This window comes from Watersipora subatra, chromosome 9, assembly GCF_963576615.1.
Source record: "Watersipora subatra chromosome 9, tzWatSuba1.1, whole genome shotgun sequence".
Classification (NCBI taxonomy): domain Eukaryota; kingdom Metazoa; phylum Bryozoa; class Gymnolaemata; order Cheilostomatida; family Watersiporidae; genus Watersipora; species Watersipora subatra.
Window position 1 is genome coordinate 30,005,710 of NC_088716.1, and position 27,474 is coordinate 30,033,183.

The 27,474-nt window shown below is 37.2% G+C and overlaps 1 protein-coding gene across 1 annotated transcript in view; it reads right to left on the reverse strand.

The window, feature by feature from the left end:
* The window catches only part of LOC137403967 (uncharacterized), a 73,009-nt gene that overhangs the window by 41,394 nt on the left and 4,141 nt on the right, over positions 1 to 27,474 (reverse strand). Inside the window, exons 2-4 of the mRNA XM_068090110.1 lie at positions 5,244 to 5,508; positions 4,388 to 4,473; positions 2,726 to 2,896 (exon numbers count right to left, since the gene is read on the reverse strand). Coding sequence (XP_067946211.1) covers positions 2,726 to 2,896; positions 4,388 to 4,473; positions 5,244 to 5,495 — 509 coding nt within the window. The 5' untranslated portion in view covers positions 5,496 to 5,508. The remainder of the gene's footprint in view (positions 1 to 2,725; positions 2,897 to 4,387; positions 4,474 to 5,243; positions 5,509 to 27,474) is intronic.

The following is a 27,474-nucleotide window of genomic DNA, read 5'->3' on the forward strand; positions in this document are numbered from 1 at the left end:
AATTAGTAAGTATTAGCTAAATTAAGTACGATTACAATAAAAGATGACTTGGTAATAATACAATTATTACGAACTGAGAAAACAAAACAAAAATCATGAATAGGTTGAATTAATAATAATATCAATACATTGCATAAAAGTGTGTGTGTGTATAAAAAAGGTTACTGTTCCAGCAGAAGCTATCCATCAAAACATTGAATACGACGATACTGGTACCTCTCGATACTGGTACAAATGCAAAAGTGAGATATCGGACTGTCTTTGTCTGACAGAACAGAGACAGAATGTAGAGGCTATTCCTACATGAGATAATAAAATTGTCAGCTTGAAAAGAATTACCCTCTACAGATTTTTCAATTAAACTTTACAATAAACTGGAAATAGAAGTTCACGAAAAGCCGAAAAAGCATCATGTTTCGTAGAGTTAATAGAGTCTAAATTAATAACTCCATGAAATTCTATCCTGTTTCATAGAGTTAATAGAATTTCAATTAAACGCCATTTACCGTGCGCAATCGAGAAAAGGGCGTATGGAGTATATAGTAACAGATATGAATCATAAGAGCGTTCGTAGTCTTGTGAATAAAAAAGTGGATTGCATACCTGCGGTTGCAATCTTGGTGAGTTCGAGTACAACAGAATACGAAATATTAATATCCCAGCTGTTAATAGCTATAGCAGGAACAGAAAGACAGATATCCAAACAGACGATGACAAACTTTGAGATTATTATATACAGTGGAACCTCGGTTCTCGAACACTTCGGTTATCGACCAATTCGGTTTTCGACAAAAAAAATTTAGATTTGTTCGTCTCGGATCTCAAACATAAATTCGGTTCTCGACAAACCAGAGCATGCGCATTAGAACTAAACGTTCAAAACAGCTCTGGAAACAGCATGAAAACATTCGTTAACATTTGTTAACAAAGGGAGAAGTAAGTTACCCTTCATAAATTCTTTACAAAACGGGAGGAACCCTCTGGGACGACGTCTCCTCTACCGAAGAGAGTTGCTAGGGAAACAACTCCTTCAGTCGAGTTACTCTAAATTGTTTTGGAAGAGGATTTTCCTTCAAAGATGTAAAGTAAACGTGCCATTGCTGTTTATACAGTGAAACATGGATAACTCGCCCACGGATAGCTCGAACACATGGTTAATTCGAACGGTTTCTTTGGTCCGTTCCCACGTAATGATAAATTGCTATAGAAAACTCGAACTCAACACTGATAATTTGAACTGTTTTTTGCCCAACGGCTACCGAAACGGTTGTTATTGCTTTAGAAAATCACTTTATTCCAAGCCATGGAGGTAAACCTCAACTTTTCGTAATTCATAAGCGTCGTTTTTACTACCATCGACAAAATATTTTTGTCAACGACTTTTCTAAAGGTATGGTGAAATTTGATTTATACCAAACATCCGCGTAGTGATCGCCCTTTGGAAGCGAGGTAAAGTGAGGTAATCTTTGCATAAACTTAAAAAAAATCGGCAAAATTGATGGTGGGTAAAACGCTCAAAAGAAAAAGATGTCTTTTCTTTTGAGCATTTCAACAACGATCAAGTTTTGCCAATGTCAATCTAAAAAACGTCCTGGCAATAACATCACCTCAAACAACGAACCAATCTCAAGTGTAGAAAAATCTCTATACTTTTTGATAAAAACGTTATAAACTTTACATTAGAAGCATTTAATTTGAAACAAGCCATTTGTGCTTTTGCTTTATATTATAGTTTGTATATGTACTGATGTCTTTTCTTTTGAGCATTTCAACAACGATCAAGTTTTGCCAATGTCAATCTAAAAAACGTCCTGCCAAGAACATCACCTCAAACAACAAACCAATCTCAAGTGATAGAAAAATCTCTATACTTTTTGATAAAAACGTTTTAAACTTTACATTAGAAGCATTTAATTTGAAACAAGCCATTTGTGCTTTTGATTTATATTATAGATTGTATATGTACATGTCTCTACTAATAAATAAGTAAATACATGGACTTGTGACAGTGCTCTGATAACTTGAACGCTCTGATAATTCGAACACTTTCGCTCGGTCCCGTGAAGTTCGAGTTATCCATGTTTGACTGTATTTTCTTTTTCACACGATTTTTGGTGTAACTGATCTGTTGCATTTTTGCTGTTTTATTATAAATTTCTGGTATTGTATCTTAACCTTATATGTTTTCAATGTTTTAAAAGTGAAACATACGAAATTTTTACTTATTTTTTTCTGTTTCAAAATCATAGATAGAAAATCTTTTATTAAATATAAACACGATCTATATCTATCCGTTTTTATTAATAGCATGTAGTACACAGTGCAGTTTATGGTGTAAAATGTTAAAAAAAACTTTACCGAAAGTATTTTAACGGCTTGGGCCGAATTAAAATTTACACATTAATTCTAATGGGAATAATTGTTTCGGATCTCGAACAACTCGGTTTTCGAACAATTTTCTGGAATGGATTATGTTTGAGAACCGAGGTTCTACTGTATAGATATTAGACAAAGACAGTTTATTCCAGAAGATTGTTCGTTAAGTAGATAGGCATCAATGATTAGCAGACCAATCTGAACAGGCAACTCACAAAATCAGTTTGAAAAATCTTTACAAAAAAAATGGAAGAATATCCTAGCACCATATATAATATCCATTTTGAATCTGACATCTGATACGACAGGACTAATCAATATAACCAAGATATGTAAGTTAATCAAGTACCTTCTGTTAGGTACAGGTGTGTGGAGAGCATCAAGTGCAAAAGCTACTGGAGGAAAACACCGCGGCAGCACTTCCATTAACCTCCGCTCTGTTTCAGCAATCCGAGTCATTTCGACCCTCAAACCTGGCAGTACTTCTGTTAGGGGTGTCAATCGGGGGTACATAATGTATCTAAGGAATGCAGGCTATCATGAGAGATAAACACCAAAATAGCAAAATTCAATGCAAGACTACATGAGTAACAACACCAGGTATAAAAAAGAGAATAACATAACCAACAGCTGTAAGCAGAGAAGACAATTCTTAGCGCAACTGATGTGGACACTAGGCTTTTTTTTATAACTCTACGAAAGAAAAACTCAACCTCTATTATAAGAAGAAAAACAAAAAGTACTTGTATTAGATAGGAAGACAGACAGGTATGTAGAGTATTTGTATTAGATAGGAAGACAGACATGTATGTAGAGTACTTGTGTTAGATAGGAAGACAGACATGTATATAGAGTACTTGTATTGGATAGGAAGACAGACATGTATATAGAGTACTTGTATTAGATAGGAAGACAGACATGTATGTAGAGTACTTGTATTAGATAGGAAGACAGATGTATGTAGAGTACTTGTATTAGATAGGAAGACAGACATATATGTAGAGTACTTGTATTAGATAGGAAGACAGACATGTATATAGAGTACTTGTATTAGATAGGAAGACAGACATGTATATAGAGTACTTGTATTAGATAGGAAAACAGACATGTATGTAGAGTACTTGTATTATATAGGAAGACAGACATGTATGTAGAGTATTTGTATTAGATAGGAAGACAGACATGTATATAGAGTACTTGTATTATATAGGAAGACAGATATGTATATAGAGTACTTGTGTTAGATAGGAAGACAGACATGTATGTAGAGTACTTGCATTAGATAGGAAGACAGACATGTATATAGAGTACTTGTATTAGATAGGAAGACAGACATGTATGTAGAGTACTTGTATTAGATAGGAAGAAAGACATGTAAGTGATTTTTGGCTCCTATCCCTCTTAGTTAGGAGTATTTCTGCATCTAATGGTAATAAACCAGATGTTTGCTAATTGAAACTAGACACTTGAGGACTGCACGGCCATCTTATGGCAGGTCAACAGATACAACCATCTTTGTATATCATAATGATATGTATAGGCTGTAAGTGATGAGTGAAAAGCTGCTGACAAAATAACAATCAACAATCTGCCGAGGATATCAATCAAACCCATGGCATCTAAACAAGAGTTCTCAAGCCTTGAGTTGTAGACCTTAAAGAAAGCAGAGTATCAAAGTTATTAGCGGATGACAAACATTTATTTATTGTTAGTCCGTGTAAGGGTAGTAGATTAATAATAAATGGCTTCATAAGGAAATGACCACGATTTTGATTAAGTAGTCGGGTCCGCAACTAATTTTACTAAATTCGCGGACCAGGCCACTATTGCACTTTTTTTAATGCATTTGAGTAGAGAAAAGTTGTAGTTGGGTGTGATGGCTGCAGGTGTTTCTATCATACAATGCAACTATGAAAAAAAACTTTTCACACGATAAGAAAACTACCTACAAATTTATAAGCGTGGAATTCAAAGGATGATCCAATTATCCTCAAGGATTAAAAAATCTTACCCCACTGACTCATCATCATTCATGGCAGCAGCCCAAATCGGAACAAAGAATTTGTTGTGCATCTTCCTGTTGTAGAGGGCCGCTTCCTGTTAAGCAATATGAGATGTCAACCGATTTGTTTTCTGTAATGGTTGAAATGTTAGAAAGTGAGGACTGTAAGATGGTTTTGTGGTTTCGGTCCGATGAGAGAAAAATAGAAAACGGTAAAACTATAAACAGATTTTTAATCTAAGAGTTTAGTTAGACCAGAAAAACCCTCGTGGGATAAAAGATTCTTTTAATCGATCAGCCAATCACAATGACGATAAAAGGCCCCTTGTTATAAATATATATTATTATTCTATATATATAATATAAGAACATTATTTTATGATTTAGAAAGATACTCTTTTGTAGATGCGACTCATGAGCATTGGCAAATTTTATGGTTCACGAGCTTCATAACGTCCTTTGCTGACGGAAGCCCTTTGTGTACTATACGAAAATATTTTGCTTCCCAAGAAACAATTTCTTGACAATCAATTCAAGATAGTGAACAACTGCTGACCCAACTCACTGGACATGCAATGAGACTATTAAAATGAACAAGTACTCATGGTTTCGATGTCAACTGGCTGATGGTAGTGAGTGACTTAATATTTACAGAACAGTTAATTGACTGAATGCATAATCATAAACTGGGTTCACTAGAATTGTTATTGCCTAGTAAAGCTACACAAAAAGCTATCAAATGGATTCGCTACTGTTGCTGCTGATATTCTTTAAAGAAGGTTTGAAATTTATAAAACAAAAGTTAGCCTCAAAGACAAATGGCCCGAGCACGAAGTAATAGCTCAGGCGATAAATAGGAGCTTACCCGCTTGAAACATAGCCGTTTGCCAAATGGATCGAGATCATCTCGACCGTACTTTTTCACATGTACTCCAAGAGGGATTTGATTATCATAGGCACGCTCAAGGTTCCTAAACAGTTTATCTGGGCTTTCATTGCCTTTTGTAAGATTTCCTATAAAATCGGAGGTTGCTCGTTGGCTCTGTTCCTGCCTAGAATTCTGCCTAGGATGTATGTTAGTTTGTGCTGGTCTCGTAGCCATTTTTAATCCCGCCATTCATGTGTAGCAACTAAAAATAATACAGAGCCATATCAGAATAAGCCAAGGATGCTCTTATGTAATCTGCTAAGTTTTTAATATCAAGCTCTAGGATACTGTGTTGTCAGAAGACACCGGGTTCAGGGAAGCCATTACTGTGGCAGACGAATGCTGAGGCCCGGACCGGCTGCCTAACCGTGACTAGGGTTGACTGATGTCATCAGGGTGACTGACATCACAACCAGGCCGAGCCCCAGCTCAGCACGATCGCTGGTGAGGTCTGTGGTCAGCCGAAGGTCGGCTGCTGAGTTAGATACGCTATGGATGGGGTAGAAACAATTGAGGACGAAAGGATATAAAATGAGGGGCTGAAGCGACGATGAACAAAGATCCCTGGCACTCTCTTGCATGCTGCTCATTGTATGCGCACACTTTGAATTGCTGGTAATCTTACTGTATTTACCGTACAACCTCTAAATGAACGCCACCTTTATTTGAATGTCACCTCGATTCGACCACCACTACGGGTGAAGGGTTGAAAAATATAGCGCCACTCTTTAATTGAACGCCACTTCAATTTTACCGCCACTTTGACATTCTTTATATCTAAATACATGTAGATATTACTTAATTGGCAATAAGCTCATTTCAAATAGAAGTTTTTTCAAATTGTCATAAAACAATAGTAAAACAAAAAAAGAAAAGGGTAACAGTTAATCACCAAAATCAAACAAATAGTTTGATATATAGTGTTTAAAATGCCTTTCTCTGCTAACAGATCGGATACTAGTTGGAAGATTGTCAAAGCAGCTGGCAATGATATTTTCAAAATAACTGGTATAGTGGTTGTATGCAATATTTTCATATCATGTAAGTTGAAATGAGTTGAGAACCTGTAACTGTCATGTGAAAAACGAGGACACAAACAATGAAAAATCTTGAAACCTTTAATTGAAGTAAAATAAACATTTAGCATAGGCATAGTAAAAAGATGGAAAGATTTAGAAAGATTATTCGTTAGAATAATATATCTTGAATATGATATAGATGGCAACTATTCGAAATGCTCTTTTGTAACCAAAATAAATCCTTTGTTACATATCTTTGAGATAGATTATAATAAATGTGTATACCATAAATGATATGGCAAAAGATAAACTGATAATAAATGCAATAACAGATTTTGAGTTTATGTATGGCCTGCAAAACTGGAGCGGAGTCAATGACTTCGTGACCTAATTACAAATAGTGTCGACCCAATTATTCCAAGAGAGTCGATCTGTCAAAACAAATATTAGCAATTTTGTCTTACATCTACATGTGATAGATTGACTGTTAAACTTGAGAACAAAGCTTTTTCGAAGGCTTCTATTAGTATTATAAAGAAAACGTGATTTTTGTAAATTGATCGTCATGATTTGAAGTACACAAGTTGCTGAAAATTTGCATGATGAGATTGCAGTTTGCCTCAGGAAGTTGCACATCTTTGTGATGACTTACAGAAAAAGCATCATTGGTGTAGGCAAAGCCTCTTGGAATAAGTCCGAGAAGATCATTTAAATATATTAAAATAATACTGGAGCAATAAGAGACCTCTGTGAAACACCGACTTCTATTTCTTGCGTCAAGGATTCTTTGTCATTCATGACAACCTTTTGACGACTTTTGTGAAAATAGAATTGAAGTATTTGCAGGGATTTACTTCTAAAACTAGCAAATTTCAGTTTATAAAATAATATTTTGTGATTGTCATAGGCAAAATCTTTGCTGAAATCCAAAAACATTAGGCAAATCTTTTTATTCCTTGTTTTAGGATCGAAACAGTCTGAGATTGGTTTATGAACAGCATCAGCACATAAATGACTTTTTCTGAAACCATACTGATAAGGATGTAAAATGCCACTTTTGGACAAAGTAGATATAATAATAATATGGATATTCAAGTGCTTTTCAAAAACTTGAGATAAAATAGGGAGTACTGAGATAGGGCAAAAATTTGATAGGTGGCTTTTATCCCCTCCTTTAAACAATAGAGTAACCCGTGAATGCTTCCATGCCAAAGGAAAAAAGCCATCAATCAATATTCTGTTAAACATATCAGTGATAATAGGTACAATGAATGGAAGAGTTGCTTTTATCATTTTTACAGAAATATTGTCCAAGCCTGATGCTTTTGAATTAGGTATGCTAATGTATTTGAACTGATGTATTTTAGAATATCATGAGGAGTAAATTTGGAAAGTCATTAAATGTGGTCTTCAACTCGGTGTTTTGACAAGACAAAAGAGGATTAGCTGATGGTAAAACTGAACTTGATAGTTTACTTGCAATGGACACAAAATGTGAGTTCAGTTCTGAAACTGTCAAAAGAGTGTTACAGCTTTGAGGTTTCTTATTTTTCACATTCAAAGTTTGCCAAAGTTTACGCGTGTCACTAAGCTTTCACTGTTTAACAAGTTCGTCGAAAATTTTTTTTCTCTTAATGAAATTCCTGACAAAATTGCAGTTTTTTGTAAACAGTCCAATCTTTGCAGTTTTTCAGTTGCTCTTTACACAACTTTTTACAACTTTATATTTTGCTGTACCTCTTTGTCAAGCCAGATAAGTACAGATTCGAAATTGGCTTTTCTAGATTTAAAAAGTGCCAACTTATTGACAGCCAAAGAAAACTTTTGATTAAATAGATTAATCATGTCAATATAGTGTTCTTTTTAATTAGAATACCATATCATTCATCTAATGGAGGAAAACATTGTTTATAAAGTTTGAATATTCTGTTTATTGACAGAAACTTTATTAGACGCGTTCATCTTAACAGTTGGGAACAAAGAGAAAGCTTCTTATGAAAAATCTATGGGTACCAATAAGCAACAAGCTTTCAGAAAACGCAATGAGAAAGCACTATTAAAACCATGAAACTGCTATTATTGCAATACTCCCACTCAGTTACACGGTTGCACCAGCAGCCAGTTTGAGTAACACAAAATTACAATGATTGTAATCAACAAAAAAATAATAATAACAGTCTCGTGTTTACTATTATTAATCTTCACTAGTCAGACAATTAACTAGTTCAAACCTAACATGTCTTTAAGTTTGACAAATCGATCACGTGGCAGCGGCTTCGTGAATATGTCAGCGATATTATCGTTTGTCGAACAAAACCGGTGAAGACATCACCAGCTTCAATTGCCTCACGAACGTAGTGGTATTTTACATCTATGTGTTTTGTACGCTTGCTTGTTTTCTGGCCGTTTGTGATTGCTGTAGCTGACTGATTGTCTACAAAGTTAGTAGTAGAATTAAGCCGTGCAGTGCCAATATCTGAGAATAGCTGACGTAATCACATGCATTCAACAACACCATCAAACAACGCAATATACCCTGACTTTAGCAGAAAGGGCAATGACTGACTGGTGCTTGCTAGACCAGATGATTGGACAACCAGCATTAATGAAGACTGCACTCAATTTTGAGTGCCCGTCAGCGTCGCTTGCATAATCCGCATCTGCGTATCCAACCATTGGTTTACCTTGTTTTCTAAAAACCAGGCCTAAACCTTTGGTACCCTTCAGGTAACGTATTACTCATTTGGCTGCAATCAAGCGAGTCTGGATGTTGCAAGCGTGAAACTTGACTAAGGCCCCTACCGCTTCAGCGGTATCTGGACGAGTAGATACAGCAGCATCTAGTAGACTTCCTACTATCGATTGATAGAGATTGGGATCTGCTATTTTGCTTCCATCCTTGTGACTCAACTTTACATCATATGCCACCACAGTTGCGACAGGCTTACAATTTTCCATGTTGAGCTTCTGATTTGTTGAATGTAAGGCTTCTGACTTAGACGCATAGAATTGTCTCCATTCTCAACAATTATTACCAGACAATGAGGAAGTGGTCTGAGGTCCGTCATTTGGAACCAAGACGAGAGAGCCAATTTTAATTCGGTCATCTGAGCACCAGTGTTTGACATTATACACAGGTCATTTACGGAGACACCAATCATCATTTTCATGTCGTTTTTCCAGCTTATATATACGCCGTTGTCAGCAGAGGACTGCATGAAGTCTAATGATTTAAGAAATTCATCTAATACTATTTTCCAACACTTAAGCAACTGTTTAAGTCTATTGAGCGAACGATTCAGTTTGCAGACTAAATTTTTTTTATCAGGCATGACAAAACTCTTTGGTTGTTCCATATTTACTTGTACAACCTCTAACATGAAGATGTTTTCCATTCAGAAACGCTGTTTTACATCCATTTGATAAATCATTATATCTCTCTCAACAGCATCCGATAAGAGTGTACGCAGAGACGTTCTGTGAATCACGGGGGTGTATGTTTCATCGTAATCCACCCCAGCTTTTTTTGCATAACCTTTGCTACCAAGTCGAGCCTTAAATCTACTTATAGATTTATCTAATGAGTGTTTTGCCTTGAAAACCCACTTACAGCCAATCCCTTTGCGATCGGGCGGAAGATCAACTAGTTCCCATATACCATTGTTGATCAGTGATTAATACTCATCATTGATGGCTTTGATCCAGGCATCACGATTTGTACTAGTCTGTGCTTGCGACAAACTAAGAGGCTCCACAATGTTGATTGCTGAGTAAGCAGAGTGACCAAGGTTTGTGAAGTCATAAATAGCAAACCGAACAATTGATTGAGTGAAATGTGTTGATCACCTATGCGTAACCGTCGATGTTGAGGGAGCCTTTTCATTTTCTGATAGATCAATATTCCCCGCTTCAGAGTTGTCTACACTTGATTTTTTCGACTGATTTGGTAAACCGAGTTTGGTTTCCTCAAAGGTGACATCACCTCTTACCTCGATTTTTCTAGTGATAGGATCGTAGGGTCTGTAGGCTTAAGACCTAAGGCTATACCCCGCAAACACCATTGATTCTGCTTTCTCATCAAGTTTACGTCTCAGCTGTTTAGGTATGTGGGCTTAGGCCAGACATCGAAAATTTTCACGTGTCCAAGATCAGGTTTTCTGTTGTGCTACTTTTCATAAGGCGTTGTATTCCATTCAGGTGCTCATGTGGAGAGGCGATTCCGAATATATACCGTGGTTAATAATGCCTCTGCCCAAAATGACTTTGGAAATTGAGATTCAGGAATTAACGAGCGAGCGACCTCACAAACAGTACATTTAAATCTCGGCACAGCCGTTTTGTTGTGGAGAACAGCGAGTGATGACTTGACGATGTATACCTCGGGCAGACAGGTAACTCTCAAACTCATTAGATGTAAATTCTCCACCACCATCGCTTCTAGGTGTACCTATCGTCTGTCCAGTTTGATTTTTCACTAATGATTCATAAGTTCTGAATGTCTGAAACACACTAAATTTGTCATGTAAAAAATTTACATGCATATACCTACTAAAATCATCGATAAATGAAATAAAATACTTACTACCACCTAAAGATTCATTTTGCATAGGGCAACACATCGGTATGTACCAATTCAAAAATACTCCTTTATTTAATGGCACGGCCAGTTTGAAATGGCTGTCAAGACATTTTATCTTTGACGCAAGCTTCACAGACACCCAATTGGCCGGTAACATTACAACAACCTTCACACCAATGATTCATGTTTTTGAAGCTAACTACGTTTACATAAGCAAAATGTTGATGCCACAGGAAAAAGGAGGATGCGGCAGCATTAGCAGTATGAATAGCAGACTCGACATCAAGATAGTATAGTATAGATAATATAGCCTGTTTACTACAGATCTGGATGCTGGTAATATCTTTCTTTGATTTTTAGTCCAGCGTCGCGATCATCTAAACTGTACTATACTTGTATATCCTTTTTGTGCAGCTGCTTTTACAGAAAATGGATTTTCGTGTAGGTCCGGTATGTGCAGAACATTGTAAAGCGTAGCACGCCTAGTTTTATTTCTATGAATTTTTATTTGCAGCTGTACAAAATCCTTTCCAACTACTTGAACTTGAGATCCATCGGCAACAACAACATACTCAGGTGAATCTAGCTTAAAATAATCACAAAATACAGCTTCATTTTTTCGTCGTGGGACTGGTAGCTTCGCTGTCGATCGGTCATTTTTAAAATTCTACATATGTCTCCAACACAGTAAATGCCGATTCATCATCTTTGCTAGTATCATCGTGCGTAGATATTTTAGCCGGATGTAGACTTGAGTTGCTGTTGTAATATCCATGACCTCAGTCTCGGCTGCGACACCATCCCCGGCTCTGGTTATAGTTGTTTGTAAAACAACTATTTCAATAGTGTTCAAAAGAACCACAGACATAGCGGCCTTTGGACTGTTACTGACTATGTTTAAAGTGGTTACTTGCTGACAGCAGAGCAATGTCAAAATTCGCTTTAGAGCTGACACCGCCAGAATCACTGGCCGGAGCCAGCACTTTTTGCTTCCTTTTTAGTTCTTTATTAAAGCACATAAAACACATAATTTTTTTATCATATATTTCAATACATCCGTCTTGGCTTTCGAATGAGCCTATATTCAATACACAAAGAATAATAGAACTATGAAAAACAAGGTGTCAGAAGTATGTCCTGCAATAAAAAAAAAACACTTGGTTGCAGTTCCCAAAATGTAATGTCATAATTATTATTTAGCCTTAGGTCGTCGATCCCTTTCGCTGCCATTGAGGCTGCACTTTTCTGTGACAATCGGTGCTATTAAAACCAGAGAGCGCTAATAATAAACTAGGATTCTAGATAATCAACAATGCCCGGGGATCGCGCTAACGCCTGACCAATACAAACACATGTTCTGAGTTAATTAATTATGCTTCAATAAATATACTGTCGTTGATAAAGATAATGAAATCACATCAATTAAATTGTGACCTGCCGTGGCGTGGCCATAGGACTATATGTCAATTGCACTTTCGGCGAGATCACGCAATGCTTGAGATTAATTAGTCTGGCGTGCCCCCTCAACGTCACAGTAAAAGAGAGGGCGAGTGCATAATATCATCGGGACAACATAGTATGGTGCTTGGAATCTGAGTTATTTTTCATAGAAATAATCTGTACATCGAGAGCTAACGACACTGATTCCTTTTTTATCTTCATTGGTCCTCTGGAGTTGTCCTACCTTCGCCTGCCACTAGCGTTATTATCGTAGTTGATAAATATAAGCGGTAAGCAATAAAATAGGCGGTAAGAGCACACAACACCAAATATGAAAATTGTGAAGTCACAATTTTCGATCCTGTACCATTGAAAATTTGTGAGGTAGAGCTTTGGGGAAATCCTATAAACACCAACCAATGTCTGTCTCACCATGTCAAACAATAGCTCAATTGAAAGCCAAGATATTGAAGAACCTGAATAAGCTGAAACAGTACTTATGTAATTGATGTGCTTCAAGCAGTGTTTGTGTGGCGCAGTGTTTGTGTGGCAAACTGTTTCACTGGCAAACTTGGCATGATGAAAAAAACTTGTGTCAAACATGATCAAATAATGTGGAGGAGTTTTCAGTTACTCTTGTGGGTAATGAAATAAACAGCCAATCAGCTGTTTTAAAGACAACGGATTACATATTTTCCTCTTCAGTTGGAACCCTCTTTTGTGTTCAACAAAAGAGGGTTCCAACTGAAGAGAACAAAAAGATTCCGTGTTGCTGTAACACTCTTTCACAAAATCTGAAAATTTTGTTATTCAATCTACTGTTGAATTTGGAGGTCTATAAACAAAAGACACTATGTAAGGTCTCGAAATGATTGGAATGACTTTAATGAAAAGACTATCGGCATTTCATTAATTGCAAACTTCAAACTCTTTAAATTAACGGAGTGGTGAATATAGCATAGCAAGCTACTGTGGTGGCCATAGTGAGATAGACATTATCGGCTTCATTTTAAGAAAAACTTATACTATATTTTAATGATCTTCGGTAGCAGTAGCTGTACGCATGTTTATATTTAGCCATATATTATATCATTTTGCTTGTGTATTAAATAATGTCTTACCACAACTTATGTAATCGCCATCACGAGTTTTACCAGGATAGCTTATGTAACCCTTGTCGTTTTAATAGGCCAACCATATAACAGTCTGGCACTTTTTCTGAGATACCAGAGTAGTCATTGGCTGCGACTGTGCCTGTTATATGCAAATATGTACTAAAGCACTTTACTCTCACACGGTATTATTTTTGAGCCTGAAAAAGGGGAATTAGCTAGTGTGCCGTGAAAGACCAGGTTTACATCACGACCCTGGTTATAGTTCCTATCATTTCTTATTATATTGTAACCAGAAATTTTGAAGTAATCATCACCTTATGTAGCTCCAGTAATTGTCTCAGAAAAACAACTATAAAAATTTATACTTGAAAATAAAATACTTGACTTCATCCATTTTGGAAGATAAACCTCTAATATCTAAATGGGCAATATGATGGATCTCTCAAATGGAAAATCCATTAGCGAGATCCATCATTTAAGAGATTCAGCATAACATAAACAATGAGTTGATGGTATACTTATTCCATGTGAGATGACATTTTATTAGAATAGGGATGAGGAAAACTCAACCTTAATCTTTTACCATTGTACCTTAATCTTAACCTTAATCTTGGACGTTAATCTTGTACCATTTTTGAACAATCTTTTTATAGAAGCATCAGGTCAGTATCTTTGATATGTTGATTAATGTTATTTTTATCTACATCCACTGGGACACCTTTAACAATAACTACACTCTCTTTAAAGGAATCCGGATCAATGGACAGTCTGCTAGATGATCCATCAAACAAGCTCAAAACATTTTGAGCAATCTGCAATTCGTTTAGCGATGTCAAAATAGACCGATCTGCTACCAAGATGGCCTTCCTGAAAAAGAGGAGCCTGCCAGTGACAACGATATATAAGAAGCCCAGCAAGCGGAGGTTGACAGAGCACGAGAAAGCCTTATTATATGCAAATACTTGTTGAACACACATTGATTATATTCATTTATATATTTGAATGAATGAATATATATTGCTTTTTATACTCATTAATTTAGTTCTTTGTGGAGCAGTAAAGGGTCACAGCGAATCCTTGATAATATACTATCATACAAAAAACTTAGCTTCATATTAAAAATGATAGCTTGTAGACACCTTTACTTGTTGAATATAAAATGAAATTTAATTGCACTGCTCAATCATAAACTTTAAAATTTGGAAATGTTATTAAAGTATGGTGGGTTGCGCCATACTGCAACCTACATTTTCTACCCCAGAAAGTATTTGAAAACAAAAAAACATTAACTGTTCATCAAAAAAAACATCACTAATGTGTAATAGATGGTGCTAGTTCAATCTTACTTGAGTTAACTGGCTATTACTACTCCTGAAGCGATACCCAAGCTGCCTTGAGGAGGAAGCGCAAAAACAGTTGTAAGGCCCTCTACCGTAATCTAACAGGGCTAATAGCTTTTCGACAATATATATACTAGATAGCTGTCACAGAACCAACAAATAAATAAAAACTCATTTTCAGGTGTATCGAATGCTTAGCCATTAGCTCACAACATAGAAAATGCTTAATACGCATCTTGTTGTATGGAATATCACCAAAACAAAATACCAACAGGAGTGGAGCCAAACCAAAAGGTACCACGCAATACATACAAAAGCCCAAAAACTCCAAAAGCCCAATAATTAGAAAAACACCAAGAAGCAAATTAGACCCCTACCAGACACGACCTAAATACCAGGAGTTAGTCACAAGCTTCACCCTACATGTTTACATCAAGGACATCAACTGGAGACTCACTTACGCAAACAAGGTACGTTCACACACCCGACATTAAGCATTGAACCTTAACACTCAACCTACTCCCTGCAGGCTAGCTTTCTCACATGCTAGACAACCATGAAAGATAACAGCTCCAATGACTTTGCCTCTTTTCCTTGCATCTGCAAAGTCTCTCTTCACCGAGGGCCTGCTGTGGCTCTGTTTCCAAGCGTCTACCAAGCCTCTCTTTGCCCTCCATCTGCAGAGACTCTTTCTCTACCATCTGGTGAGCCTCCCTAACCATGAACTTTCATGACTCTCGTTTGACTATCAAAACTCACAGCCGTACAAGACTGAGCAAAGAACTTAGATGACCGTTCGAGTAAGGGTGTAACCTTTATTGCCTATTTTCACCTTTTGTCATTAATATGAGTGCTTTAGAATTTTGTTAGTTGTGTATTTTAATTGCTTGACTTATGAAAGAAAAAAGTAACTTTTATTGGTATTAACCAGTATTGCCTACAAAGGTTCATTGTAATTTTTTTAATTTTGTATATAATAGTTTATTTTGTAATACCCAGAGTGTTTTACAATAGTTTTATATGGGATCAAAAAGCGGACATCTCTATCCATCGTTGTTTGAAAGACATACTGGGAGCAAAGACTAATCCCTCGATGGAAGCACTTCACTGTGTCACAAGCCTAGACCTACATTGTACAGCCGAGTATCTAAACTCCAGTGACATACACACACTGTAGAATGGCAATGGGACAAAATTATTTCATAAAAACTTTGTTATCTACAAAAAGCAAACTTCAGAAGAAGATACATTTTCACATTGTAAGTCTAAATGGTAGAAACACAACTATGGCAGATATGTCAGTGAATCATTTTAGAAGATCCACAATTCGAAAACAATTAACTAAAGATCGGCAACGTTGGCCAATGGAAAACTCATCCGATAACAGGACATGACTCAAACTGGTTTATTAAAGGACCTAGAATTAGATCATCTGGAGAAAAACCCTATTCCACTTATATTACCAAGGAGAGAAATATCAATTTTAACCGGGCTCTTCACAGGCCACACAACTTTACAATATCACCTATAAAAACTCAATTTAACATTCACACCAATGTGCACATGCTTGAATGAGGACGACACAGTAAACCACTACCTATACAGATGCAGCAATTACACCAATTTAAGAAAGAAAATGTTTCCTAACCCTCACAACTATCATCATCTGCTAGAATTTATACATGAAAGCGACCAATGCAATTGAAAACATAATTAACCCACAGCAGATAGACCATATAAGTAAACATCAATGATACTCACACAGACAGACGATACAGACCATATTATAGTCATCCAATTATTAATTAACGAACGATCTTGCCACAATCAATACTCATAGAGAATCTAGTCTTCAGATTTGAACTCTTGTATATAGTATCAATCAACTTATTTTTGTATGTTATCCTGTTAACTTATTTGAAGTTATTCTATCATGTAAATTTTCTTTTAAGTTTTTACACAAATAATCTCAAACTAAACATGAATTGCTCACTACTATCTTGTATTCAGGATACTTTTACAGTTTCTATTTTACCTATTTGATAATACGCCTGCAAATAGAGGCTTTCTGTTATCAACAAAATAAAAGATTACTAACTAACTACAATAGTTTAACACATTCAATAGTGCCTAAACCAGTGATAATAAAATTAGTTCCAACAACCTAAGCAAAAGTGTAGAAACTGAACATAGTTAAAATAAAATAAGATGACAAAAGCCAATTCAACACTGATGTTGTGTAGACTTGGATTAATTATGGATAACATAATTTTTTCCCTAACCATTTGAACATTTTGTGATGAAAAATGACAGCTACGTACAATTGTGACTAAAATCATTCCATGTAAGTAAGTTTACAGCACACACTATTAAAAAACACTTCATTCTTGATCACGATAATACGTTGTTTATAATCAAACAAATGTCAAACAAAAGTATTTTATGCTGACTGGTGCGATTTGTTATAAATAATGTTGCCTAGCTACTCTCCATACTGAAAATAGTGGAAATCCCAGTAGCTCCGACTTGCGCCCAATTCGACTACAAAGGTAGACTAAACATACACATACAGTATAGGACCAGTCTCGATAAGACCAAATCACGTCCAATAGTCCAGCCTCAAAAACTGGTTGCAAATGACGTAGGCTTCCCGAAAGTTACCCATCGTTATGGAGTTGCTAAGCTCAGCTATTTCTAATAGCCATATGCATCAAGCTATCCCGAGATTAGCATAGTAATATGCAAGCCAGCTTTCATGGTAAGCTGATGGACTATCACATAACACTGTATATAAGGAGCTGTAAGCCAGTGTTCCACAGGAGTATCAATGTACAACAAGAGATGACACCCTAGTGAAAGGGAGACTACGACAGAGCCAAGAACTACACAACTGAGAATTACATTCATACCCTAATCATCATTAAGAACAGTGTGGTAACATTAATTTACCCTTGTGCAGCTTTGTGTATACATATATATTTTGACATTCTTGCATTTACAAGGGTAGCTGTATATTTATTGTTTGTAAACTCATTTCATCATTACACTTGATTGAATTTAATTGCTGTCTTTTCATGTTTATAGAGCACTATGTAATAAAAAGCCGTATTCATTCACCAGTCTCATTGGTTGCATCAATTACAGCTACAATACAGTACAATTACAGTACAGAACCCACTTGCAAGTGGCTAGTTAGTGCTGACTCCAACATCACTATTAATCTCTTATTTCACTAGAATCAAATAAAAAATATTTATCAACAAAATTACTGCTACTACAAAAACAAAGTTTGACAAATACAAACGCATCCATGCGTGCGTTTTTAAGCAAACATTGATTATTTGAGGCGAGGGGGTAACCGTGGAGCAAATACATTCCGATACCGTATATCAATTTCAGTTTTTGCACTGTTGTATTCATCTTACATGTAATTTAAATGTCTTGTGCACTGACGTGACATATATAAAGTCACTGTATCCTATTGTAATTCTCAAACTCGTGTTTATTCTCAGCGACTCACTCGTAATATTCAAAATCGGAAAACACAAAAAACCGCGCCCACTTTAAAACAAAGCGCTACCATTGGGCACACAGCCCTAACAAAATTCATTCTACACAACAGTGGGATAATAACTCTATAGCTTCATTTACACAGAACATTACATCTTCCTCTTCTTCAGCTAGACACAGACTCATTCATATATGCAGGCCTCTCATGTAAAGCTATATAGCAGGAGTTTCCAACTTTTTTCCCTCAGTTCCCCTTTTTGCCTTTTCATAAATTTGATTCCCTACACACTTTTAACTCACATGACTAAAAACAACCGATAATCCCATTTTATTGTAACACATTATTAATTTTTATACAGCACACATATAACACACAACAATACATGACCTTCGGCATGGCAATGAATTGGTTTATGACTAGGTTAACTTACTATTCAATCAAAATCTGGATAGATGTATTTATATGTGTTTGGTAGCTCATTATTAGCAACTAGTGTTATAGATAAAACCAAAATGTTAAACGATGGCACCAAAACTCACACGGCATTGCAGTGTAATGGATTGCGTGCAACTGTGGTATTGTTGGTAGGTGCTTCTGATAATGTAAGAGTTTGGTAATAGTAAGCGTGATGCGATCCATGCGGTAGGTGACAGGAAACTGTTTATTGACAGGAAACACAAAGTGGGACAGACAAGGTATGCGAATATAATATTGATACAATAGTGGGAAGATAACTCTAAAGTACATAATACAACATCTCTCTTTTTCCGACAAACATGAACATTGAAAGCATAACATTTACATAAAGACATATTGATTGGGAAATAATTGTCACATTAACAAGAGTGCAACGACCTACAAAAGTTACAGAACCTTGAGTGCTAGAGTCTGAACCAGGGGGCTGACACCACGCTGTTGGATTCATAAGTCGAGCTTCACAGGCTGCCTAACTGTACAACCAGACCTCGATATATAGTGCCCCTTTGGACTGTTCGGTGGCGGGTTAACATCGTCAGCTATATTTTCGATCGGTCGTATGTCGATTCGGTTACGACGAATTGAAGTTCCACCTGAGTTTCGGAGAAGATAGGACCGAAGAGCATTTGGGGCAGCTGCTGCTACTACAGCTTCACGGTTTAAATCTGGAACAAAGACCCGTTGTCCAAGGTCAAGCGGTGGCAGTTCTCTGGCGCGGTGTCGGTTGTCATAGGAGATCTTGCTTTTCTTTCTCTGGTCCTCCTCCTGAGCACGAATGCTTTGGAGGTTAGGCTTAGAGGCCTCCAGCGTGACGGGAAGTGCTGGTACAGTCGTTCGGAGTTGTCGGCCCATAAGCAACTCCGCAGGAGATAATCCATTCTCAATGGGTGATGAACGATACGCCAACAATGCAAGATAAGGGTCGGTCTCTTTTTTCAGCATGGACTTTATGGTTTGACTGGCTCTCTCGGCTGCGCCGTTCGATTGCGAGTGCTTTGGCAAACTAGTGATGTGTTTAAAACCATAGCCGGTGACAAATTTTTGAAACTTTATTGAAGAGTAGGCCTACTGTGGCCCATTATCTGAAACCAGTAGCTCAGGAGTTCTGTGGCGTACAAAGATGTTCTTCATGTGACCAATGGTCTCCAAGCTGTTGAGCTCTTTCAGCATAGCGACCTCGACATAACGACAATAATAATCAACTAGCAATAGATACCAACAGTCTTTAAAATAAAATAGATCACTACCAACACGTGACCATGGGCGAGACGGGAACTCTGATCTCATCAGTGGCTCTGGAGGAACTCGGGCTAATTTTCGACACGATTCACATGAGCGTACCATTTCCGCAATTTGTTGCGACATACCGGGCTACCAAATTGACTTCCTTGCTCGATCTCTGCACTTAGTAATGCCTAGGTGGCCTTGGTGAACTTTCTGTAGCATTTCGAGACGGTCAGCGAGCGGAATGATTATTCGATCGTCGAAAACAAGTACTCCATAAATTATGGTTATCCTAGAGCGATTCTCAAAGAAGGGACGTACTAATGAGTCATTGGAGGTCATATACGGAGGCCACGACGTATTAACAAAGTGGTGAATTTTTGCCAATACCTCATAATTTTTTGGTGACTCGATGAGTTTGCCGAGTCTCTCATTGGAGGCGGAGTAAAGCAGAGTACTGCGAGCATGACTTTCTACTTCCTCCAAGAATGCTATGTCCTCCACAGTAGGAACAGCCTTTGAACGGGAAAGTGCATCAGCAACAATATTTTGCTTCCCAGGAATGTGTTCCATCCGGCACCGGAAGCGTAACATGCGCATGCCAAATCGTTGAATGCGAGCAGGCATTTTGCTGAGTTCTGTGTCACTAAATAAAGAGACGAGCGGTTTGTGATCGGTTTGAATACTAAGTCATGCCTATAATGTAATTTCTGAACTTTTCACATGCCCATACGATGGCGAGAGCCACCTGTTCAATTGTAGCATATCGTTGCTCAGTGTCGGTGAGTGCTCGTGACGCAGCGTAGACTAAACGAAGCGTACCATCAGGCTGTACTGGTAGTAATGCAGCACCAATGCCATTCCTACATGCACCTGACTGGATGATAGTTTTGCGAGTTGGGTTGTATACCGCCAGCTCTACAGATTGGGACAGCTCATCTTTGATGTTGGTGAAGGCTTTAGCTTGCCGGTCTCCCCAGTACCACGGACAGTTTTTGCAGAGCAAGTCCCTGAGCGGTGTACTGAGATCACCTAGACGTATAGTGAACTCACTGAGTTGGTTGGCCATGCCAAGAAAACTCCGCACATCACTCACATTTTTCAGCATCGCAAAATCTCGTATGCCCTGGATGGCGTCGGGGTTAGGTTTAACGCCATTGGAGCTTTTTACGTGGCCTAAAAATTTGATTCTCTGACAGGCAAACTGACATTTGGATTCATTTAGTGTCATACCGGCTCGTACCATTCGATCTAACACAGCACGGACTCTATTATCGTGTTCTTGTTGGTCGTTTCCCCATATACACACATCATCCATGTGGCAAATTTCTCCCTCAAGGCTATCCAGTACGCTTGATATAATCTTTGAGTAAATCTCAGGGCTGGAAGACAACCCAAACGGTAACCGGTTAAAAGCAAAACGGCCAAATGGAGTGAGGAATGTAGTCAGCATTCTGGCTTCAGGGGTCAACGGAATCTGGTAGAATCCTGAATTTGCATCTAGCTTGGTAAACAGTTTACCAGTGCCTAGCTTTGCCAGGCTCGACTCGACATGGGCCATTGGATAGATCTCCCTTTTGACATCTTTGTTTAACTTAGTATAGTCAACACAAATACGGACACGGGAGTTCAGCTTCGGCACAACTACCATCGGAGAGCACCAGTCACTGGGTTTATCGACTGGGAAGATTACATTGTGCTTAACCATCGTCTCGAGTTCTGACTTGACGTGGTCGAGCAACGGATAAGGTACAGTTTTTGGCGTGTTTATGGCGTACGGTTGACAACCTGCCCGCAAGGTGATATCAGCCTCCTGCTCCATACAGCCCAGACCCTGAAACAGCTTAAGAAATTCACATTTAAAATGGTTAATAGTATGCACATGATCGACATTACAACTGACCTTTACCAGACCTAGCTCAATGCATGCGTTTCTACTTAGCAACGCTTTTGTCTGGTTGACTACATATAGATGTTCATAGTGTTCAGCATTATTTACACACAATCTAGCTGAAAAATAACTTAGCACAGGTACTCTACTATTTCCAGGGCCTACTAAAATCTTGTCATTTGGTTTTAAACTTTGACCAGAACACAAGCAACTAGGTATGACAGCAACGTCAGCACCAGTGTCAAGTTTAAACTTCACGGACACAGGTTCGGACTCTGGCTCACCCATGTGCACATCAATACTTTTCACCCATGGGTTACTGTAATTTTGGTTATCCTGGACTTCACCTAGGAAAACCCTCTCTATCTCTGCCTCTACCTCATCGACTGACGTACGGCTGTTGGAATCTGGCTTAGGCTTACCGGCTGACAACAAGCGTACTTTCGAAAAATCTCCTACTTTCGAACATTTCTGGTAAACAGCACGCAGAGCAGGACAGCTCCCTCTCGAATGCTGGTAGTACCCACAGTTTCTACACGGTTGATGTTGCCCTTGGCGCTGATAGCCAGAGGCTGGGGCCAGGCGATGGCTATTGCGACTTGGCTCACGTCTCTGATGATTATCGCCATGGATAGCGTCGACAGAGGTGTTATCCACACCGCGACTCAACAACTTCATCTGACGCTCAACTTGTTCAGCTTGCCTCGCCATGGCAACTGCCTTCTCCTCAGTAAGCTGGTCCAGCTCCATTTTTTGCATCTCTCTGCTAACATCTTTGTCCGCAATTCCCACTACGATCCGATCTCTAATCTGCTCTGATCTACGATCTCCAAAGTCACATCTATCCGCCATGTGGTTTATTGCATGAATAAAATCTTCAACAGACTCACCGAGAAGCTGGTCACATCTGAAGAATGTTGCTCTCTCAAATATAACGTATTTCCTTGGGTAAAAGTATTTGTCGAAAGCCTCTTTCACCTTTGTGTGATTTTGTTTGTCTTCTGTAGACAGTCCCAGGCAATTGAAGATTGTCTCGCTTTTCGATCCCATTGTATATAGCAAATTATCAATCTGCAACTGATTTTCTTGCTTATTTAGCTGTGACAGGCTACGAAATCTACCCCACCTGGTGGACCACTTGGCCCACTTCTCTGGTACAAAGTCAAATTCATCCGGTGGGTTAAACTTTGCCATATTTAGCGTCGATTGAAAGAAGATTAGACCAAAACTTTCTAGCAAAGAATTAACATAAATGTTCTTACGATGTAATATTAGTACTGGTCACCATGTGGTATTGTTGGTAGGTGCTTCTGAAAACGTAAGAGTTTAGTAATAGTAAGCATGATGCGATCCATGCGGTAGGTGACAGGAAACTGTTTATTGACAGGAAACACAAAGTGGCACAGACAAAGTATGCGAATATAATATTGATACAATAATGGGAAGATAATTCTAAAGTACATAATACAACAGCAACTACCTTTTAAGTTGTACCCAGTCTGTTACTACCTGTTGTTATAGACTATGTTGGCCACTGAGTGTTGTGTTGCGTAGTCCGGACAACAGCCCTGTAATATATTGTAGTCCGGTTTTTTGTGTCTTAATAATAGATACCGGGTCGTATCAAATTGCCCCGGGATAATAATCCGGTTTAATAAATAAGACTGGTTGCGGATAAAATAGTTGTATTGTATCGTGTCCAAAAACCAACTGCCGGCTACAAATTTCAAGCCTCTTTTCTATACTGTATAACCAATTGCGGGCAAAACCTGGGTAAACTTGCCCGGACACGGAAAAGCCAACAAAAGGCCGTGTCGGCCATGGTCAGATCTAAAAAAGATAACGATTTGCGAGTTTCTAGCCAGCAGTTCCTAACTCGGTTTGAAAACTGTGTAGCTGTGTTGGCGATTATAAGTAATCAGTAGTACCATGGACGTAAGAAAATAGTTTTGTATCGCTTTTAAAATAAACCTTTGACATCAGTGTTAAACGTCCTCCTCTAGCGGGCAATATTTATTTCTTTTTTGCATTTCTAAAGCAAGCGGCATCGTAGGGCCAGCAACGTGCTGCATGTTTGCAGTCAAAACTCTTCTTCTTGAAAATTGAGAATGATTACTGGCATTAAAGAATGGTTACTGGTGTTTTGCTGGTGCTGGAAATGCCTAGATTTATTCTAGATACTAAAAATATAAGGTATATATATATAAAAGAGTGATAAAAACATAATATATTGAAAAAAGACCAAAAAAGTTTACTGCTCTTAATAAACTGTTACGCTGCTAAAAATAGATCCTAGACAGGTGTTTGATAAGCAACTACGTTCTTGATGACAGTTTGTGTTGCAACAGTATCTTCTAGTGCAGTCTGTTAAATTTCTAATTGTAATTTTCCTTCAAAAAATTGGACTAAGTTTTAGATTTTCTTATACTTATTTTAGGTGGTAGATGTTGGCATAAAACTGGCGATTTCTAAGTCGAAATCAACAATCAAGGTATGTCTTTTTGAGGTTGTGATCTAAAGTTGATGTGACATAATGCTGTCAAAATATCTCTATTTCATTTAATCAGCAGTAAAAGTTCATCATGGGATTAATTTTATCATAATTTTTGTCACATCAGCAAAATATATATTTTATAAACTTATTATGCAACACTTAACGCAGTAGAAAAGATCTTGCCATATTGTATTATTCGTTAACTTTTTTTATCTTTATCAAATGTTTATTTTCAGTTTCATGCTCTACTAATCCATGATAGTCTCACTAACGCATTAGACCAGCCTGCTGACATTGTTATAGTACCAAGACATGATTTTCAGCGAAGTCATTACTTCCTAATGGTTAGTATTCTTATGCTGCACTTTTATACTAAAAGACTATGTCATAATATTAATTTTGAGAACCATTAGTGTTGCATGGCTGTGAATAGTTATTATAATTGTTTTAAAAATTTAAAACAGCACATATTTTATATAGCGTGTAACTTGAATAAGATAACTGTTTTGTAGGCACAGGAATACTTGCTCTGCGTGTATCTATAACATGCAACTTGCATAGCTTTATATACAAGTTGTATATGGTACTCTGTTTGCAGCTGGTAAATAAGAAACTTAGGAAAATTCATTTAATGGACCCCCTTTTTTACAAAAGACAACAGACCATTGAAAAAAGGTGAGCATGAAATTATACTTCACTAGGCTTGTCGGTAAATTTTACAAAAAGCAACAGTTTTTGCCTTTGCATTCTAGCATAAATGGTTTAGTCCAAAAACTCACTGTTATAGCAACAATATTTGCAGGAAGCTTGTTTCTGTTGATGAGAGGTTTGCTGATTGTGCTGTGACAGATAGTGAGATGGCGGCCATGCAACAGAAAGATTGTGTAAGCTGTGGACTGTATGTTATCAAGATGTATGACACTCTCATTCGTAGAGGTCTCAAGACTTCAACAATTATCAGTAGGAAACATCTGGTTGGATTATTTATCTACACATTAACTATTACTAGGAAACCTAGTCCTATTCTGCCAATTTTCACTGTTAATCGCAATGTTTTTTCAGCAAAATCAGTGTGATTCCTTGTAGGGGTTATGCAATAATCTTGAACTTTCTGGATATTTGGCACATTTTTGTTGTTGTAAACTTATTAAAAAATAATTCTAAGAATCTGTATTTTTATAATGTTATTAATATTTTCAGCATGCGCAACGATATGTTGAATCGTTTTGAGCTAAAAAATAGAAAAGATGGTGATATGTCTTTAAATCCTTCCACATTCCGTAAAGAATTATTGGCAAGTATAAAGGTATGTGAAACAATAACTATTCCCAGCAGATTTAGCACATCTGTATATCTTGTATGTAAATATATGTTAGGATACTTCCTCACTTATTTAGTTTAATTTTCTCAACCTGAACTAAAAACTTTTTAACATTTTTGCATTGAATTTCGTTTTTAACCAGTTGTCTTTATTTATGTTAGGAAGATGGTCGAGCATTGGCCGATATCAAGCTCTCTGTTGAAGCAGGTAGGTTGAAAATGTAAGCCATGTACAGGCTAACAAGTTTTATATTTGTATCATGTTAATACATAAAAATTATTTTACTGTGTTCACCAATCTAGAGCATGAGAATACTATTCTGATATCTTTAAATAGTATAGTGTTGGTATCTACAGACATTACCTGCTTTATATGTGTCTAATGCATGTTCTTAACCCTTTGGCTACGGCGCGCTTACGACCGGTAAAATACCAGCGTATACGGAGGCAATTACTAGGGCGATTTGAGCCTTCGACATGACTGCATAATATGCATAGCTGAAAAATATGAAAGCTGAGAAATTTCTCTACAAGCTGAAATTTTTCTATGCAGATAGCTTACAAATGCTTTCCAGCAAAAGTCTCAATTTGTTGAAGCTATTAATTTCTTTTTATATGCCATTTTCAATTGCATTGTCCTAATTGATAAAGGCAATTGACAATGTTGTATAAATAATACCTGCACGGATTCATAGGTTCTCAACAATTTGCAAAAGAAATTTGAATATTCATTTGAAATTTCTCAACAGGCAGCCATTTATTCTCTGCAAATCGTCCCTGCGAATTTATTCGTTTGTGAATATTTCTATCAAAAATGTGATGTGTCAAAGTTGCCACCTTTTTATCATAAAACATCAATAACAAACACATTTTTGGAAGCAATAACTCTGTGAACATGATTTATGATAAGCATCTGCACAGTGTCATATGTTTGCAAGAGTTTGCAAAGAAACCGCTTGTCCAAGTCGTCCTTTCCAAGCCAGCAAGCTTTCATCTATAGATATGAATTTACCAGGCAGCGAAACAGAATATAACCGGTCGCATATCATGGAAAAACATCTTCTAACTTGAAAAATTTATTGCTAGCAGGCTGTTCAAAATTTTCAGCAAAATGCACAGTAGCAAGTAAACTTGCTTCTATTTTTCTTTCTATTTTTAATTTTATTAAAAATCAGCGTAGATAATAAAGGATTGTGGACCAGTAAGACAACAGAGTAGACTTTTTGAAAATACTTATATGCAAAACTAAATAAATAACTCGCCAAATATATTTACCATCCACAGGCTCCGAAGCATCGCAATGTTTTTGGAGGCCATATTTATTCGTTTCGTTAAATATAACATTTGTAATGGCCGATATTGTAAAAAGCTTTAAATATTAAAAATACTTACCTGTTTAAAAATTCGAACTTACTCCTGCCAAGCTGTCAGCAATATGTAATTCTTTTGGTTTTAAGTCAGCTCTTCTTTGAAATCTGTAAATCCTCCCGGTTTCATCGCCGGCCGTTTCACTCTTACTTTTGCAATCCAATTCACCCTGTTGATCTTATTTTTCACTTTCATCGTCTTCCCCACATTCTTCCGACCTGATATCCTCTTCTTCACTTCCAAACCAGTCGATGTCTTCTTCTAAACAAACTTTTTTAGCAGAGCTTGAACAACCACGTGCGTTCATGATGAATAGATTTCCATAAAAGATCACACCTTTGCAAAGTGTATTGCTTGCACATGCGTATTAGGGATTATTTATAGCCTCAA